Raw genomic sequence first — 17575 nt, 5'->3', positions numbered from 1 at the left:
TGCTCTCGCCCTACATTGTCTTTTCTCCCTCTTTTCTCCCCAGAGGGGATGTAGAAATTATCTACCCAGAGCTGGGCGACGTGGGCTGCACGTACATCCCCAAGTGCCACCGGTACCGGCGGCGGATCAGCAGGGAGTGGGGCAGCCCCCGCGTCCGGTACCCCCAGGCTGACAAGGTGAGTCCCGACTTGTGTCTGCTCCACGCTTCTCCGTGTGAATTAGACACCTCTAATTAGCTGGATCGCAGGGGAGGAATTCCGTGGGAAATAATTGTTTACACACGCGTGCGCTTGTACTTTGAGCCTGGCCCTGAGAGCCTGCCGGGGAGCTGGGCTGGGCTGGGACACCCAACGTGCAGGCACTGGGTGCTGGGGTCACTCTGGGACCTGGGTTTGGCACCGCTGTCCCCGGCCCAAGTGCCATCAGCCACTCGGGTTGTGCTTGTTAAACTTTTGCCTGAAATCAGGGTGACTTTCTAAGGTGGGTTGTTTTTTTTAGGTTTTTTTTTTCCCCAGTGCTTCCCCATTGCTTCAGAGTTTTGGTCCGAGGGTGTGCTTAAACTGAAACACTTTTTCTTTTTTACTACCTTATATAAAAAAAAAAATTGCAAGCACAGATTGATTTTTCTTTTTTTTTTTTTTTTTTCCCCCTCCAATTGCTTGTAAAGTTTTTAAAGCAAACAGACTTTGGCTGGCTGTTTACATCCAGAGCTGGTGCCTGCCTGGAGAAACCAGATTAATTAATGTGAGCTCCCGGGTTGCTCAGGGGCTGTAGGATTTCTAATGGGGGTTCGGGGGTGGTGGTAACCGGTCCCGGGGAGGGGGCCCGATCCCTGCTCAGCCCCTCCGGGGCTGCTCTTCCCTCCCGCTGTCGCCAGGTGGCAGCATTGAACTTCCCGAGCCCCAGTTGTGCCGGACTGGGAGCACTGGGAGCTGCTGGGCTCCTGCTGGGGGGCTGCACCCGTGCTGGGGGGTGGGGGGGGGGGGATGCCCTGAGCAGGGGAGAAGTGGGGTGTCGTGCGGGTCTCTGCGGGGTGTCGGGCTGGCACCCTGCACCCCCAGGGTCCCGCTGGGACCTGCCCGGCTTGGGGACCACAACCAGTTGGGTGGCTTTGGCTTGTAGGGGAGACTTTGTGCCCAGAACCCCAGCGCAGGCCCCGTCAGCACCCCGATAACTGCCAGGAGCGGTTCCTCCATCAGTAGCTCCAGCCCTGGCAGCTGCGGATGCTTCAGCCGTAGCTAATGAGGGAGAAACTCAGCTCTTGGTGTCTTGGCTTTACCTTGAAGTGTTAAGAATCAGTTTTTCTGGCTGTTTCGTTGCCGTCTGGAAAGTCTCTTCCCCCTGTTGATCACATGGTTTGAAGTATAACTTTCCCTTAAAGATGTCTGATTCTTCCAAAAAAAAAAAAAAAAAAATTCCTCCCTGGCAGAGGATGCTGTACACAAAATCATCCATCACTTGTGCGTTGTGTTCCGGTAGTTCGAAATTCCCCAGGGATGTAGGCAGTTGCTTTTCTTTTTATTTTTGTCCTGGAAAGGGAAGGGACTTGGCTGTGGTGATGCTGGTGGGTGCTGCTCTGTCCGGTAAACGATGCTGTGGGGAGGATTTGGGGGACAAGCAGAGCCAGACCCTTGCCTGGCCGTGCCGGGGGGATGCTGGCTTTGAACCGAAAACAAGAGCAGGTGAGTGAACCTGCCCAGGCTGGGCTTGGGAGCTGGCTGTGCGTCACTGGTGCAGGTTTATTTTGGGATGGGATGCTGACTGTGGGGGGGCAGCTCCCCGGGGAGCCCCTTGCAGAGGGTCGGCAGCTCCCTCTGGCATCAGGGCTGGCTGATGGCTCGTCTCCGCTGGCAGATCTGGCACCGTTTCCGTCCAAGACAACTCGGCACATCTTGCGCTGAGGCGGCATCTGAGGACACGGGCCCCGCTGCTTCCTTGGTTTGCATTTATTCTCTCCTCTGGCCTTTGCCAGAAACACATCCCCAGCTCCACGCAGCCGGGAGGCTCCCAGCTTCTGCAGCGTGCAAACTGGGGTTTAATTTTGGGCAAGAAGCTGGATGGCCTGAAATCCATTGCAGAGAACTGGCTCTGAATTTCCTCAGGCTTTCTTTATAGGAATACATATGTTTTTCTTACTCCTGAACCTGTAAGGATGCTTTGGGATAACCTTTTTCCCAAAAAAAATCACCCTAAAGTGAGTGGGAACAAGAGTTGCCTCATCCTATGCCAGGGCTGAGGCGTGCACAGGCAACGCGGTTGCTTTTTATGGTTTACGATGGGATTTCTAAGGTCAGGACACTTGATTTTATTTCTTTTTTATTCCCAAGTGAGAATGGGAAACCTCACTCTGCTAAAGTTATCTCCATTTATGCGATGCTTCTCAGCTACGGCCCTGCCGAGGCTTGGCGATCTCGTGGATGGAGTGGTGAGAGATGGGCTGGGTAAAGGGCTGGCTACGCTTTTTCTGTCAAAATCAGTGGCAGAAAAACTTGGGGTTTGAGTATGAAAACTTGTGTAGGAAGTGTCTGCTTTCTGTGGAACACTTTGTCTCTTCAAGAAAAACAACCACCAAAAAAGCCAAATGCGGAGTGTTTGTTTTTATCTCCGGAAATATTTATCAGTTTTCCAAGGTGGGGGGACGGGACGTTTCCCATCCCTGTTCCAGATAGGGCTCACGGGTCTGGGGGGGGCCACGTTTCACCCTGTTTGTGCCCCAGGTCTCTGCTCGCAGCCTTGATGCCCCTTGATGAAGGTGATGTCAGAGTGTTTGGGTGAAGGTCCTTCAAGTGGGGCGGCATCTTGCAAAGCTGAGCTTTGGTAGGCCTGGGGGACTTTAATCCATCATCTTATGTGTGTTTGTAGGGTTTTTAACATCCCTTGCTGCTTCTTTTAGACACTGGGCCATTGCAGCCTGGCAGCCAGCTTTATCAAACATCGCTGTTACTTCCCAAAAGACCCATCTTTGACTTCTTTAGTGCCGTGAAGGCAGCCGTTAGGCCTGGCTGCTATCTCTGAGCAGCACGCTCAGGCGAAGGAATAAGCTGCATCGCCAGACCAGGGAGACCGGTGACGGATAGTTCGGGTGCCCTGGAAACCCTTGAACTGCTGGGCACAGATGCACAAACCCGGGCGCGTGGTTTGGGCGCGTGGGAAGCGCCTGTCCCCGGCCCTGCGCTGTGGCTGAGCACCCCCTGGTCCATCCTGGTGTTGCAGAAGCCCGGGTGGGGGCGAGATGCAGCCCTGCGGTGCTGAGGATGCTCGATCCTTGCTGGGAGACCCCTCGGAGCATCGGATATTTGGCTCTGCGGGCAGCCTTGGGGCAGCGGGTGACAGGGAGCAAACACCAAACTCAGCCCTTAAAGGATCTGTCAGCATCTTCCTGAAAACCCCAGCAGAGGAGCTGCTGCCAGGCCCTTTCCCAGGCCAGGGAGGAGGCAGGAGCAGGGGAGAACATCTGGATAGACGGGAAATGCGCCCTCCTTGTCCTGCCTTGATATTGCTTTGCTCAACCAAAAATAAATTGGAAAAGAAAATTGGACATTGCATCAATTTGGGGCAAGTTTATAAATTCTGCAGCTAAGCAATCCCAATAGAAAATGATAGATCGCCCGCGAGCACGCGGCCCCTGCCGTGATGTATAGTCGCATTAGCCGGAACGCCGTTACATGATTCTGTTTTATTACCACTGTTGGTGGCAGACAGAAAAACAGATTACGCTTGAGATCAAATCGATAGGAACTTTATTTACTGGCCTTTTAAAAACATATTTCTGCACTTTATAAAAACATACGGTAGATGCTATTGATAGAACTTGTCTGCTTGTTAAAAAGCAATTTACCTGCCGCGATGTTCTCGAGCCGCGGTTTACGGCGCTACCTTTTACCTGCTCTTCCAGATTTGTTTTCATCGCAGGGTTTGACAACTTCCTCAGAGGTTTCTTTGGGCTGTGCCGTTGCTCCTTTAGAGTGCGGGAAAGGGGTAGGACTTGCTCTCTGGCCCAGGGACCAGATGTCTCAAAAATAAAGCGCTTTTTTCAGGGTTCCTACCCCCACCTGTACTTTTTTAAACTTACTGTTTTTGCAAGAACCCTCTCCTGTCTAAACTAGTCTGAAAACTTGCGCATCCATGAACTAGAACTTCTTCCTGCAGCTGTACAGATCACCCCCTTTTCTCTGCTCTTTCAAGAACTGTACATTTTTATAATATCTTATTTAAAACCATTTCCATGGCAAGGAGGAGCTGGAGCTGAAAAGGCAGCTGGAAAAGCCCCCCCAGCCATGTGAACCATGGGATGATGTCCTCATGGGTTGCATCAGGCTCTTTGATGCCTAAGCCTGTAACCAGCACCCCGGGGTGCTGCTCCCGGACTGGAGAGCCAGGGTGATGTCCTGCCATGGCACCCATGTCCTGGTTTTGGCCGGGATTGCAGCTGTGCCCAGAGTGAATGAGCCTCTCCCAGGAGCTTGGAGTCCATGGCCAAGTCCACTCGCGGGTTAGATCCCAGCCTTGGCCCTGACTCTCCCCCTTTTGTGAACACTTAGTGGCTGGGTTGGGGACAGTCCTGATTTATAAAGGTTTCTGTGCTCTAGGGTCTGGGGCCTATTATTTGGAAAATTACTCGTATGAGGAAATTCATTAGCTTTTAACAAAAGGAGGCGAAGGTCTGCTTAATATCCTAATTGGGATGTGCTCTAGTTGTGTCAGGCAGTGATTTGCAGCTGGCTGGAAGAGGGGGCTTTTGAGTGGCACTCAGGTTAAATTCAAGTCTCATTAAAGAAGATGGTTTTAAGCAGAAGATTTCTGACAGTTTGTGTATCCTCGCTGGCTCCTAGAACAGTCTGGGGTTAAGGAGCCACCACTGTGTGTTTTTTTTTCTCTCAATCCTGTCTGGGCTACTTAAAAAACAATGGCCCAGCATTCCTTCCCGATGCTGTCAGCCAGATATTATGGGGATTAGCCCAAGCCCCTGGTGATGAACCCCTCCCTTTTGCCCTGCTGGAGCTGATGCTGGTTTGGGTTCCCATGCCCCGGGACCACTCCGTGGCATACCAGCACCCCCGACTTCAGAGGGCGGCCAACCCAGCGGCTCCCCGGCGCCTGGGACCGGCCCGGCTCTGCAGCAGCTTCTGAGCAGAGGGGTTGGTGCGAGGCCTGCGAGCTACCCAAGTGCCTCTTTTGAGGGTGTTAAAGCAAAAAAATCTGTGCGCTGCAGGCTCTTCTGCGCTGCATCAAGCCGTGTCCTCTGCTGACCCGCACCGGGTCTGGTATAAACGCCGCTGCTTTGGTGGGGGGTTGCGTGGCAGAGCTGGTTCGGGGTGCAGTTCCCCCCCCCACGCACCTCGGAAGCACCAGGAGAGCTTCCCGGGAGAGCATCCCTGATGGAAAGCACTGGAAGAGCACGGGGTGTTATTCCCCAACGGGCCCTTGCCCCACCGGAGGGGACCGATGGGACAGCTGGTGCCACACGCGATGACAACTCCTTCCATGAGCAATCCTGGCAGGAATGTCACTTCACATCCCTTTCATTACCTACATGTTTGCTGGACGTTTAACCATCCTGGACAAATAATATTCCGGACGTTTAACCATCCTGGACAAATAACGTTCCCCTTCAGGCAGAAGGATGGGCTTCAGAGACAGCAAGAACCTACAGGTCACCGAGCCCGCTCTCCTCATTGCTTATGTATTGGCATCCCCACCCGCGCGGGGCAGACGCTTGTGCCTATTTCAACAGCAAAATGTTTGAAGCAGCTGATGATTTTACTTTGATCCTTGTAAACACTATACAGTAATCAAAGTTTAAGCTGCTTTGGATGAAATAATTGCTTAACAATCGTATAAGACAAAGTGATTCAACAAATGACAATTAGGACTTGTGATATACAGAACAGATGCATTCAGTGTACCATATTATAATGTGCTAATACAAGATTGACAGCACAATAATAGGAGAGAACAGCCACTCAGCCTATAATTCGAAACCAAATGTGAGGCTGTCCACAGAGCTCAAATCCTAACAGGCTGTAAAATTAGAGGTAAGAAGGCACAAGTTTCACAAAGACTCATTAGCAGGTTGGCTGTGAATTTCCAAGGCGGGGTGGGGGGAGAAATTTCCTGCTGGAGAATTAACTTGTAGGCTGCGATGCTGAGGGAGGGGGGAAACCTCAACCTCCGCGTGTCTGTACGTTGAGGAGTGAGTAACCTGTATCTGCCCGGTCTCAAAGAGGCTGTAGCTGCTGCTGTTGCCCGTTAACACCCAGGTTTTGGAGCTGAGGGTTGGTCCTGGGCTGGGGCAGCGTCCCCGTCCTGGTGCCGGGTGATCGGCCGCAGCGGGGAGCGTCGCTCTGCAGCCCGGATCCGTGAACCAGACAACAGGGTTAAGAACCAAAAAAAATTAAGACTGATCTGAACACGGAGGTCTAAAGGGCGTTCCCCACGGGGGTTGGGCACTTCCCAAGCCCTAAATGATACTGATGGGTGACAGGGACACCCTTTCGCCCTGTCCCTGGCGATTAAGGCAGGCGGCTTGTGCTTGCTCTTCTCGTCGGGGACATCAGGAGCGGGGGACATGTGCAGGAGTGGAGGCTGTCAATCTCCGGCGCCCTGCGTGAGCGGGGAGCGCGCCGGCACGTGCAGAGGCAGGAGCTGGGGTGCACCCTCCCCAAACCCCCGCCATGGGCTGGGTGCGCCCTGCCATGTGCTGCGCTCTCCTTCTAGAGCTGCTTTGGAGCCAAAGAGATCAAAGGAGCTAATATTTTCAGCTCTGGTGACAAAACAGACTTCAGCTCAGCTTGTACTTTACACACACCATGCACTTATTCCACTAACATATAATTTTATCATATTTTATTATTAAATAAACATGCCAGAAAATATACTTTTTGTGTGTGGGGGAGGATGAAAAGGTTTGGTAATTAAAACTTCTATCCATCAACGCTTAACTCCAAGAGATAATTGAGTTGCTTCTGCAGATGTATACTTCGTATTGAATCACCCAGTTTTCTGTTAAAATCGGAGCTGGCGCTCGAGTGCGTGCGGAGCTGGGACGTGCCAGGGGCTGTACGGGATCCCAGCGGGCGCCTCCTGGGGAGTGTGTGATCGTGCACTGGCCGAGGAGTCAGCAATTCAGCTTTTTGTCTCGGTGATGCTGGTTTTTAACACGGGCAAGTCCCTGCCATCACAGGGCACCTTTGTAACCACTTTGACTTTAACCTGTTAATCCAAAAGTTGCACCGATGCACCCATCAGGTGGGTCTTTTGTAAAGAAAGAGATATTTTTAATTTTTTTTTTTTTTAATTGCGAAGCCAAGCTGCATTGTAGAAGCAGATGAATCTATTGAAAATAACCTAATTTTTTTTAGCCCACCCTGTGTTTGGGATTTTCCCAGGATGCTCCGGGTGCCGGCCGCAGCCTGCGCTGTCCCGCGATGTGGGTGTCGGGCACTTGGGGTTTAAGATCCTCCGCTGGGGTGACACTAGAGAAAAGGCTGCAAAGCTCGGCCCTCCCCTCATTTAAACTCCTTGCCCATTTCATTTTCGAGGAGCCCCTTAGGAAGCGCTGCCCCCACAAAACGCAGAGCCAGATGCCAAAGCCCATCTGGGCTTTCAAGTCAGATTTGACCCCGGGTCGATGGCAGATCAATGAGCCCCGAGGTGAGGTGTCACACTTATTGCGTCTCCTGCCACATCCCCAGGACCTGCCTCGACTTTTTCAAAAGAGATTAGTGGCGCTTTGGGTGGGCAGGAGGGTTTATAGCAGGAGGCAGGTTCCTCTGGGTGCTCCTGGAACTTGCGCCTTGAAAATTGAGTTTGTGGGGTCTGAAGTCATGTTTAATTAGGGGGGTTGAGCCGGGCACGGCTGTTACAGGCAGGTATCGCCCTCCCTGCTCTTTGCGGAGGGGCCTGGGTGCAGCCGGGGTCTTGCTGGGATGTGAGGATTTGCTGAGCACGTGGATGAAAAAGCTGGGAAGTGCTGGGTGCTGCTGGCTTTGGTCCAGGAGGGCCGGGGGGGGAAGCGCTCTACGGGAGAGATGTCTACCCATAAAACACACCCTGACCTGGACCCCTCCTGTGGGACTATCTGAGCATCTCCCGTCCCCTCTCCGGTGCCTGGGAGGGCTCGAGCCTGCTCTGGGCTCAATTTGGGCACTGGAGGTTATTGATGCCCTTTGACAGATCAAGGAGAAGCCCTCGCCAGGTCCCTCTTCCGCAGGGAAACCCGCTCTGTCCTGCTTTCCTGCCCCGGCTGCGCTTCCCGAGCATCACCTCCCGCTCAGGACGGCTTCCCGGGGAGCTCGGGCTGGGAGCCGCAGCATCCGGAGGAGCCATCCTCGGGAGCCTTCCTCCCCTGCAGCATCTTCCCCGGTGCCTCCCCGCCAGCGCTCAGGAGCCTTTTCCACAGATGAGTAATTCTTCCCAATTTGGGGGCTCCTTCCTGCGCTGTAACAACCCCGAGCTCGCCTGCCTCTTTCCAGCTGCCAATCTGCGGCAGAAATTTCCCCATTTTCCCGATGGAGGGGAGGGGACGGGGGATCTCGGTTATACAAGCTGGGGTTGGGGCGACTATTTTGGATCCCTTCTTCCTGCCTCCAAATTGCAGCTTCGAATGTGACAAGTTACAAAACACTTGAGTCATTTCTTTCTCTCGCGCGCGCTGCCTTTTCCCCCACAAGGAGAAGCTTGTTCAGGTTTGGGTTGTTTTATAGGAAAAAAAAAAAAAAAAAGGGGGGGGGGGGGGAAGGCGGCTCCCTGCTTTCCCCCCACCCTGGGCGGCTGCGTGCAGCCCACACGCAGGGTAACTCTGAGCGCTGTTTATGTAAGCTGCTCATGCTCTGCTGAGCTGCAGCGAGAGCTGTTGTCAATTCAGAGGAAAACCCACGTCTGCCCACGTAGGATCTCCCGAGCAGGGTTGTGTAACGGGGAACCAGGCAGCCGCGCTGCGCCGGGGGGCTGCCACGCGATGCTGGGCTGGGGGAGGGGGGGGAGGCGGTCGGGGTATCCTGCTTGGGGGATGTGTTGGATATCTGGGGGTGAAGGAGGGGAAAAAGTCTGTAGTGCTGGGAAAAAAAAAAGTCCCATCTGCTTTGATGTGCTGCGGGGAGAGGAGGCAGGTGGGTGCCTGCTGCTGCCGCTGTCTCCCCCGGGGGGTTTGGGGATGCTCGGGAGGTCCTGACCCCGTGGGCTGGCACGCGTGTGCGTGTCGGAGCGTGCAGGACGTGTTTGAAACTCATCGAGTCAGCGGGCGACTTCCAGCATCTCCGTTTCTTGGGGTCTTGGAAGCAAAGGGACTTTTCTGGCAGATGAGATCCGGTGCCACGCTCGAGGGAAATATTTACCACGTCTCCAGAGCCCCTCGCTGGAGCAGGTGGCCTGATCCTGAGCGCGCCCGGAGCTCGCGGGACCAGCACGTTGCCCTCTCCGGGAGGCGAGCAAAGCCCTTATCTGCCACTGTCACCAGACGGCCGTAATATCTGGGGGGGTTTTGCATCCATCGCTACAAAAAGGCTCCGCACACCCCTGCACGGGGAGGGGGGGCCGTGCATTATCATTTCAATGGTTCTTTACATAAATACGGAAGAGTAAGAAAAGCTGGTGGCTTGTGACGCTCCCAGCCTCTGAGAAACGCTATCTCAGTTATCGGATTTGAGTTCTTCGCAGCGTTACATTTTTATACATATTTATTCATGCAGAACAGAGGCGCCGAGCGAGTCGCCCTGCCACGGGGCTGCTGGGTGCACTGCTATACATAAGAATGCACCTTCATTTACATCCTCACTACTTCCCCACAATTGAACTATGTGGGTTATTTTTATTCCTCATGTGTGTTTTCTTTTTCTTAAAGGTGGGGGAAGGGGAGGAGTTAAAAAAAAAAAACCCACAACTCTAAATTCACCTTTTTTACTTCTATTAAAATTTCCCCTCCTGAATTTTTACAAGCCATAGAAATGAGGCACGTGAGTGAGCTCCACCAGAGGAGAGACACGAGGCCTGGGGATGAGGGGGAGGAATGCGTTTTGGGGCAAAGAGTAAGTTTATAACTATTTTTCTCTTAACCGGAGCAGTTAGCTGCACTGCAAGCCATTCATCTTCTGATTTAATAACTTATTCTCCCTGCATGGAGATGGGGTATTATATTCCTGGATATTGCTTTTCTTGGTATCAAGTTTCAAAGACGAATCCACATTTTCTAATAAAATACATTTTCATTGTAATTGAAATAATCATTTTCCGCTCCTTGCTTTTTCCCTTTATTTTGGGTACTAGAGCTCTCCTTCCCCCAAGTCCCTCTTTTTGGCCTGACATTTATTTATTTCCCTTCCCAAGTGACACTTTCGGCGCTGGCAATACAAACTCTCTCATTTTCCCCCATCCTGGAAGGGGCTCGTGTGATGGGAGAAGTGCCGCCGTGGGGTTGGGCTGCCTCTAATCAAATCATAAATCAGATATTATATTATATAGAGACTATTTTGCACCGGGGGCGTCTCCCCTGTTGCACAGTCGGGGTGCCAGTGGGTACCAGCCAGCTCAGGGTGGGTTTTGTGACCATTTCACACTTGGTCGACGCTTTATTAGCAGCAACTTGTCCCCTGGAACAAGGTTTCCCCGCGCAGCAGCCTTGTGCCCCGGGTCCTTTCTCCCTGTGGGCTGTGATGAGTTTGCAGGGCCTCGAGGAAGGGGCAGAGCAGGCAGGTCGCGGTGCGGCGGGTGCGTTTGTGGTCGTGGAGGGTTTTCTGGGAGCAGAGGGAGCTCTCGGCTCGCGGCTCTGCCGCTTCCCGCGCCGCCTCGCCGGGGTTAATATCCTTAAACAAAACTTCTCCCTTTCATGTTCTCCTCGCCTGACTGTCTCTTAACTAATCATTTGATCTCAGCATCTCTGTGAGAAGGTTCAGAGCCTGATCAGAAATTAATGGGAAGGAGGAATTAAGCAGCGTATCAAAGTGGCCGTGTCACGGGCTGTGGGTCGGGGCTGACAGCAGGGCTGGCCGGCGGGGCGATGCGTGTCGCGGTGGCAGGGGGGGACACGGGGGACGCTCGGGGACTGCAGCGCTTCGTGCTCTGGGTCTGGCACAGCCCCGCTGCTGCGGCAGGGAAGCAGCAAGCTGCAACCCCCACGCAAAGGGTCTTTGCACCGCTGCAAGCGACCGTCACCCTCGTGCCAGGCCTGGTGTCGGTGCAGCGAGGGGCTCGTCGCCCTCTCCGCAGGTTTTCCCGCGTCTGAGGATGCTGCAGGCAGCCGTGCTCCCCGCAGCGCCGGAGCCCACGTACATGCGACAGGAATTCCCTCATTAAACAAATATTTGGCGAGTGGGAGGAGGAGGGGAGGCGGCAGCGCTGCCGAGCCCCCCGCGATGCTGCAGCCCCCCGCGATGCTGCCCGGCCCCTTCCCAGGCAAACAGTAGCCCAAAGGGAGGGCGATGGCCGAGCAAAATGAACCCGGGGGCTGGGGACACGGCATTGCACCCACTAAATTTGCAAAAGCAGAGCTTTTCTCTACTAAAACTTGTAATTCTTACTACGCTGCATGGACCCAGCTGCTTTTTTGGGGGCGATGAGCCAGGCTGGGAGCGGGGGTCACTGTGGGTTGGGATTCAGTTGCTGCTCAGGGCTTTGCCCCTGGCTTGTTCTGCAGCTGCTGGGCTTAGTCCCGTCCCTCTGGGAACCGCTGTCCCCGGGAGATCTCCCTCTTCACAGGGGTAGGTCACACGCAGTTGATGGATTTGCCAGATTTCTTCCAGCTGGAGTGAAAAGCCTGGGAATTTGGGTGGAAATCGGGCCGCGAGGGAGAAGCAGGGCTCTTGGCATTGGGGGAGCAGACCAGTTTGGCTGGTGTCGCTGGCTGTTCCTGGCCACCTCTGGGCTTGCTGGGCCGATGCTCTGAGTTCAGCCTCTCCTGGGCCATCCGTGAGATGAGCCAGCCTGGGCTCAGCTGCTGGTAGAGGGGCAGACCGGAGCTGACCCGAGCGCTGGGAATGGCAGCGCTGCCAGCCTGGCACCTTTCCCCACTGAAAAGGGAAGGAAGGCTTGGAAAATAGGACTTTTGCCACCTTTTCGTCTTCTCTTGCTGGCACATCGCCGCAGGTGCCACTCTTTGGTGGCAGGAACCTGCCGGGGCCGAAGGGAAGATGCTCCCAGGGAGATGCCCCTGAAGCTCATCATGTGCAAAGCTGCTCTGTCCCTCGCAAAGACCACGGCCTTCACGTCCTTGGTTTTCCCAGCAAAGATCCAGTAACTGGGAGAGGGATACCTGCAGGCAGTGGGGGGGATTCCTGCGGGACCCCTGCCTGGGCGACGTGACCCACGTCCCCCCCCCCCGGCAGCCGGAAGCCACTGTGCTGAGTTTGAGCCCCAACGGACGCCGCCTTTCCAGGAAAATGCTTTATCAAAGCTCAGCCTTGAGTCCTTTAATTATCCACATCCAGGGTATAAATTGCACAAGCACTTAAGGGCTGTTCTCAGCAAGGGCCTGAGGCCACGGGGCAGGGCTGCTGCCGAGGTGCTGGGCAAAAGGCTTGTGCCTCCGCCGTGCCCCTCTCCTTTGCACACCCAGCTGCATTTCAGCGCACACACACACGCTGGTATGTAAAAAAAAAATCTCCTCCAAGAGGGAAACGTGCAATTAAAATACCAACACACACACACACACACACACACACACACACACAAACCCATGGCAGTCTCCAAACAGTGAATTAAATAAGGATGAAAGGCAAATGCTAGCTCTGGCAAAACCCTAGGAAAGGAGCCATCAGCTATCCACATCGTCCTGGGATTTCAAAGCACGCCAATGAAATTTGGCCGCTTCATTTCATTCACTGTCAATCAGCGTCGCTGCTACTGATGCTTCCTCCTCTTTTTATATCCCCTGTTTCTTTTGGCGATGCCCAGAGCTCAGTTGTATCCCAGCCAGGCAGCCCTCATCACCAAGCGATTAAATCATCATCAAAAAAAAAAAAAAGGAGAGACGTCGCTTCTCAGACATAATAGTAAAAAGGGGGCGGCGGGGGGGACGACGGCTCCGGGTCTATTTCTGCTCTGATATGTCCTGGCGCCGACGGCGTGCGTTCCCCAGCCACCGCGCGATGCCGAGCCGTGCTGAGCCGTGCGGAGCCGCGCCGGCGCTTCACCTGCTGCAGATGGCAAAGCACGATGTGCAGAGAGGGCTCTCGCACCGTGCAGGGTTTCCCTGAGATCCCAAAGTCCCCAGACCCGGGGACCTGGTCCTGCTGCAGTGTTGGACCCTGCCCTGCTGCTGCCTCGCCGGGCTCCCAGGAGCTTCGTCCCTGCACGGAGCAACCGGGATGTCAGTAAGCGTGGGCCACCGTGCCTGGTCCCCAAGTGTCCCTGCCCCTGAGCATCCTGACCCCCCAGTATCCCTGCCTCCAGGCATCTCTTCTTCTGATCATCCCAGACCCCCGAGTATTGCTGTCTCCAAGCACCCTGACCCCCAAGTATCCCTGCCTCCAGGCATCCCTGCCTCTGAGCATCCCAGACCCCCCGAGTATCCTGACCCCCCAGCATACCTGCCTCCTATCATCCTGACCCACAAACATCCCTGCCTCTGAGCAACCCAGACACACACACCCCCTCCACCTCCCCCTGAGCATCCCTGCCCCTTGAGCATCCCAGCCCCTGAATATCCCCGATGCCATGAGCATCCCTGCATCCAAGCATCCTGACCATCCTGGACCCCCGAGCATCCCTGCCTCTGAGCAACCCAGACACAACCCGCCCTCCTCCGAGCATCCCTGTCCTTGAGCATCTGAATATCCCAGATGCCACGAGCATCCCTGTCCCCAAGCATCCCCGTCTCTGAGCATCCTGATCATCCTGGACCCCCCAGCATCCCTGCCTCAGAGCATCCCACCCCCTGAGCATTCCAGCCCCTGAATATCCCAGACCTCCCGAGCATCCCTGCCCCTGAGCATCCTGACCCCTGAGTATCCCTGCCCCATGCCTTTCATGAGGGCAGCTGCCTCCCAGCCTCTAAAATCTAGTGCTTTAATAACGGAGCTCTCGGGCTGTAAAGGGACCGTGGAGAGAGGGGGGGAAATAATTGTGCGATTGGGGGTTATGGGTTCGCAGAGCGTTTCCTGCCCTGGATTTGGCCGTTCCAGAATAAAACTGAGCGATGAGAGTAGGGCTGCCTTAATGAAAAAGGGCCTAACGGCCTGTCCCTGGAGGCCACAGACCAGTGGGCTGCGACTGTCCCAGCCCTGCCCATGGCCGAGGGTCCCTGAACTCCCTTTTTCTTGCAGATATTTGCACAACAACGTGGCCCCGGTTTCGCACCGAGCCTCGGCACGTGCCATGCTGCTGCGTGCACCGTCCTCTAGCGGAGGTTTCGTCGAAGTCCTGGGCTGTTGGAAGTACCCAACAGGTTGCTTTTATTTATTTTCAGGGTTATGCATTTAAACTCGTCGCTCTAGGAAATCCTGCCCGGCTTGTGACATCCCTGGGGCAGCTCCTGCCACCTCTGCGCAGGCGGACCCAACACCCGGCTCTGCCCTCGGGAGCAGCCTGGGCTGCAAAGTTGGGCTCAGATCCCGGCTTCTTCCACACGGGAAAAAAAAAAAAAACAACTTCGGGGTGTGAACGCAAAACCTGCCATCCCAGGGGACCGTCCCCGGGCGGCTGCGCGGCCGAGGTGGGGGATGATGGGTCTGGGGGGTTGTTTGTCTGGGAAACAGCATTAAAAATAAGTTGTTTAGCGCTCGCGCGGCCACTGAGCAGCGCAGCAAAGGGCTGGGCCAGCGACTGCTTTTTAATTTCAGAAATGTCACTGAGTCATGAATGACTCATAATTATAATGGGAGACATTTCCAACCCGGTGTATGACTCGGAGATGTCTTCCAGGGATATTAGAGCTGTTTGTAAAAGCCAGGCCTTGCCCTGGTGCTCTCCCCTGCTCCCCGGCTGTTTTGTGTGTCCCCCCCTCACCAAGGTGACAGCCCGTCGTGCGGTGGCAGCAGGGACGTGGTGGCCTCGCCAGGCTGAGGATGCTCATCCATGTCTGGCGGGAGCCAGGGGACGCATTAATGCTCCCCATCAGGTGACAGGTGTCTATTAAAGTGACTCCCATCACCGCTGCGTCTGGCCTGCCCTTGACTCGGGGCTGCCCCGGCAGACAGCTCCGTGTCGGCGGTTTAACCCCAGCGCCGGGGTGGCCGCGGCTCCTGGGGGATCGGCAACAGCGTGTGTCCCCCCCCTCTCCCTGGGCTGCGCTCGCCCCTGCCGCTCGGCCTCCTGGGGACAGGCGATTCGTCCCCTTTCCCATCGTTTTGGGTGCAAAGGTGGATTTTTTTTACGGTTGGAGCTTTGTGCCCGCAGAACGGCGGCATCGCTGCCTGCGACAGGGGTGGCGGGAGGTGGGGTTTGTGTATCTGAGCATCGTCTGGGTTATCCCTGGCTCTGCCACTGTTTCCTCCTCTTCCCAGCCAGAGAAATTGTCCTTCCCATTCCCAACGGGATGGGGCTGGTCGGGTCCCCGGCAGCGTGTCCCGGTGGTGGGTGCTACGGTGGGCACTCAGGGGCGATGCTCCCCCACGGTGATGCTTCAGCACCCGGCTCTTCCCACGGCTCACCTGAGCAGACAGTCCATCGCTATGTCTCCAGGCCCGATTAATTAAGCAGGATTGGTATGAAGTAAATTAGGGAGGTATTTGATCCAGTCAGACCAGTTCCGAGCTCCCAGGGTTACTGGTGTGGGTCCATGCCAGCATCGTCCCCGGTGCGATGCCTGGGAGCCGGGCTCGGGGAGCCGTGCGGTTCCCTCCTTGCTGGAAATACTTTCTCACCAAATAGCATTAAATATTCCTGAGCTGTGAACATCTTGGACTGATTTTATTTTCCATAAATAAACTTGTTGGGAGATATTTGGAGATGGGCCTAAGCTGCAGAGCTTGGACTGGGTCCCAAATCTCGCTGCTGTTTGGGCTCGAGGGGTTGGTTCAGGATTGTTTCGAGCTTTATTTCGGTTTTAAGGGTTTGAGATTGAATAGCTGCCCTCAAACGGGACTCTCTCAGTGCTTGCCCAAGCTCCTCAGTCCCCCCAGGGGCTACTGAAGGGCGCAGAGGGGCTAACAGGCATCCCCTCGCCGCCAGCATGGGCTGTAGGGTTATATCTCTATAGGTTGCTATAGGGGCTGGGGTTTTTAGAAGTGGCCACTACCGTGGCCAGCTGGATGCTGTACGTGTCCAAGAGGTACCAGCCCGTTGCATGGGCCGGGAGGCAGATGCTCGATGTTTTAGGCAGCTACCCACACCGGCACCGGGGGTTCGCAGGGCACAAACCCTTCATCGCTGCACATGTGAGGTGCCCCTCGCCCAACCGCTCCCAGCCGGCGACGTCTCCGGTCTGTCACAGGTTCTCGGTGGAAGTGGGTTGTTTTTCCAGATTGGGGAAAGGAAGGGGAAAAAAATAGAAATAAAAATTAATTCTGTTTATTTATTTTTAAATGGGGAAATTAAGTAGGAGAGCTGTAAGGATGTGTTTGCAAACCTGCTCCCTGTGCAGCACATCCCGGGGAGGCCGGATCTGTGGGGTGAGGAGATGAGGGTTTAATTCCCTTCCCTCACCGGAGGGGCCGAGCGCTTTCTGCTTGTCTAACATGTGCCTGATTAATTATGACAAGTACAGGATTGCTCTTTTGGTGAGCGCACATGCTCCCCAAACCCCTCGCGGTCCCTCACCCTCGGCTTCCCTTCTTTTCACTCAATTTTCAGGTTTATGCCAAGTGCAGCCATGGGAAGAGGAGTCTAATCTGACCCGTAAACTCTGTCACATCCTCATTAATTTGGCCATGTCTCCCCTGGTAGCCTAAGGGAACCGTCACATTTTTAACGAGGCTCCGAGGAGACCGTCTCAGCGACAGCTTCATTTTGACAGCTGCGATGGGAAAGGTGCAGCGTCAGGTTTTGCGGTGAATGCCGGGGCTCCCGGGGCCGTTGCCGGCTGCTCCGTGTGCAGGATTTGGCCTTCACTGCTCAAGTTTTTGCAGCTCTGTTCAGGGCGTTTTGTTCCGGCTTCCTTTCACCCTCTGCTCCCGAATTTGCTGGTGGTTTAAAGCTGAGCCGGGCACGGACCCAGAGCTGCTGGTCTTCCATCGATGCCATGGGTCGGCGCCCGCATCCCGGCGTGGGGCACGTCCCAGTCCTTGGGAGAGCTCGGGGATTTGGCTCAAAATGAGTTGCCCTGGCCAATTCTGGGCAATTCTGCTCTTTTCCCCCCATTATTCCTAAATTTAAATATTCTGTGGCATTTCTCCCATGGCAGGGTCTCCTTCCCAAGGAATATTCCCCACCACGGGGGTCAGGGGCCGCATCCATGAGTGGTTTTATGTTCAGGGTCAGGATCCATTGCTGTTTTGTGCCAGGACTGCGGCTGATCCGGAGGGATCTTGCTCCATCCTGGGAGCTCTTCTACCCTATTCTAATGCAAATGCGCGTTAGCTGATAATCTGAATGTTGAGTGGATTATTTCACCCCCAGATGAGCTGCTGTAAGGCAAATTTTTTTTGCTTTCAGTATATTGAACCAAAGAAAAAAAACCCCACCACAAAGAAACCCACCTTGGAAT

At 54.7% G+C, this 17575-nt stretch overlaps 1 protein-coding gene across 5 annotated transcripts in view; it reads left to right on the top strand.

Annotated features, from left to right (window-relative positions):
* PEBP4 (phosphatidylethanolamine binding protein 4) overlaps window positions 1–17575 on the top strand; it is an 80693-nt gene that overhangs the window by 11682 nt on the left and 51436 nt on the right. For all 5 annotated transcript variants that reach the window (XM_074852467.1, XM_074852466.1, XM_074852464.1 and 2 more), the window contains one exon: window positions 44–176. In XM_074852467.1, coding sequence (XP_074708568.1) covers window positions 44–176 — 133 coding nt within the window. The remainder of the gene's footprint in view (window positions 1–43; window positions 177–17575) is intronic.

The sequence above is a fragment of the Strix uralensis genome, chromosome 28 (assembly GCF_047716275.1).
Source record: "Strix uralensis isolate ZFMK-TIS-50842 chromosome 28, bStrUra1, whole genome shotgun sequence".
NCBI classification, from domain to species: domain Eukaryota; kingdom Metazoa; phylum Chordata; class Aves; order Strigiformes; family Strigidae; genus Strix; species Strix uralensis.
Note: the sequence above shows the minus strand (reverse complement) of the source record. Positions and strands in the feature narration are given on the sequence as shown.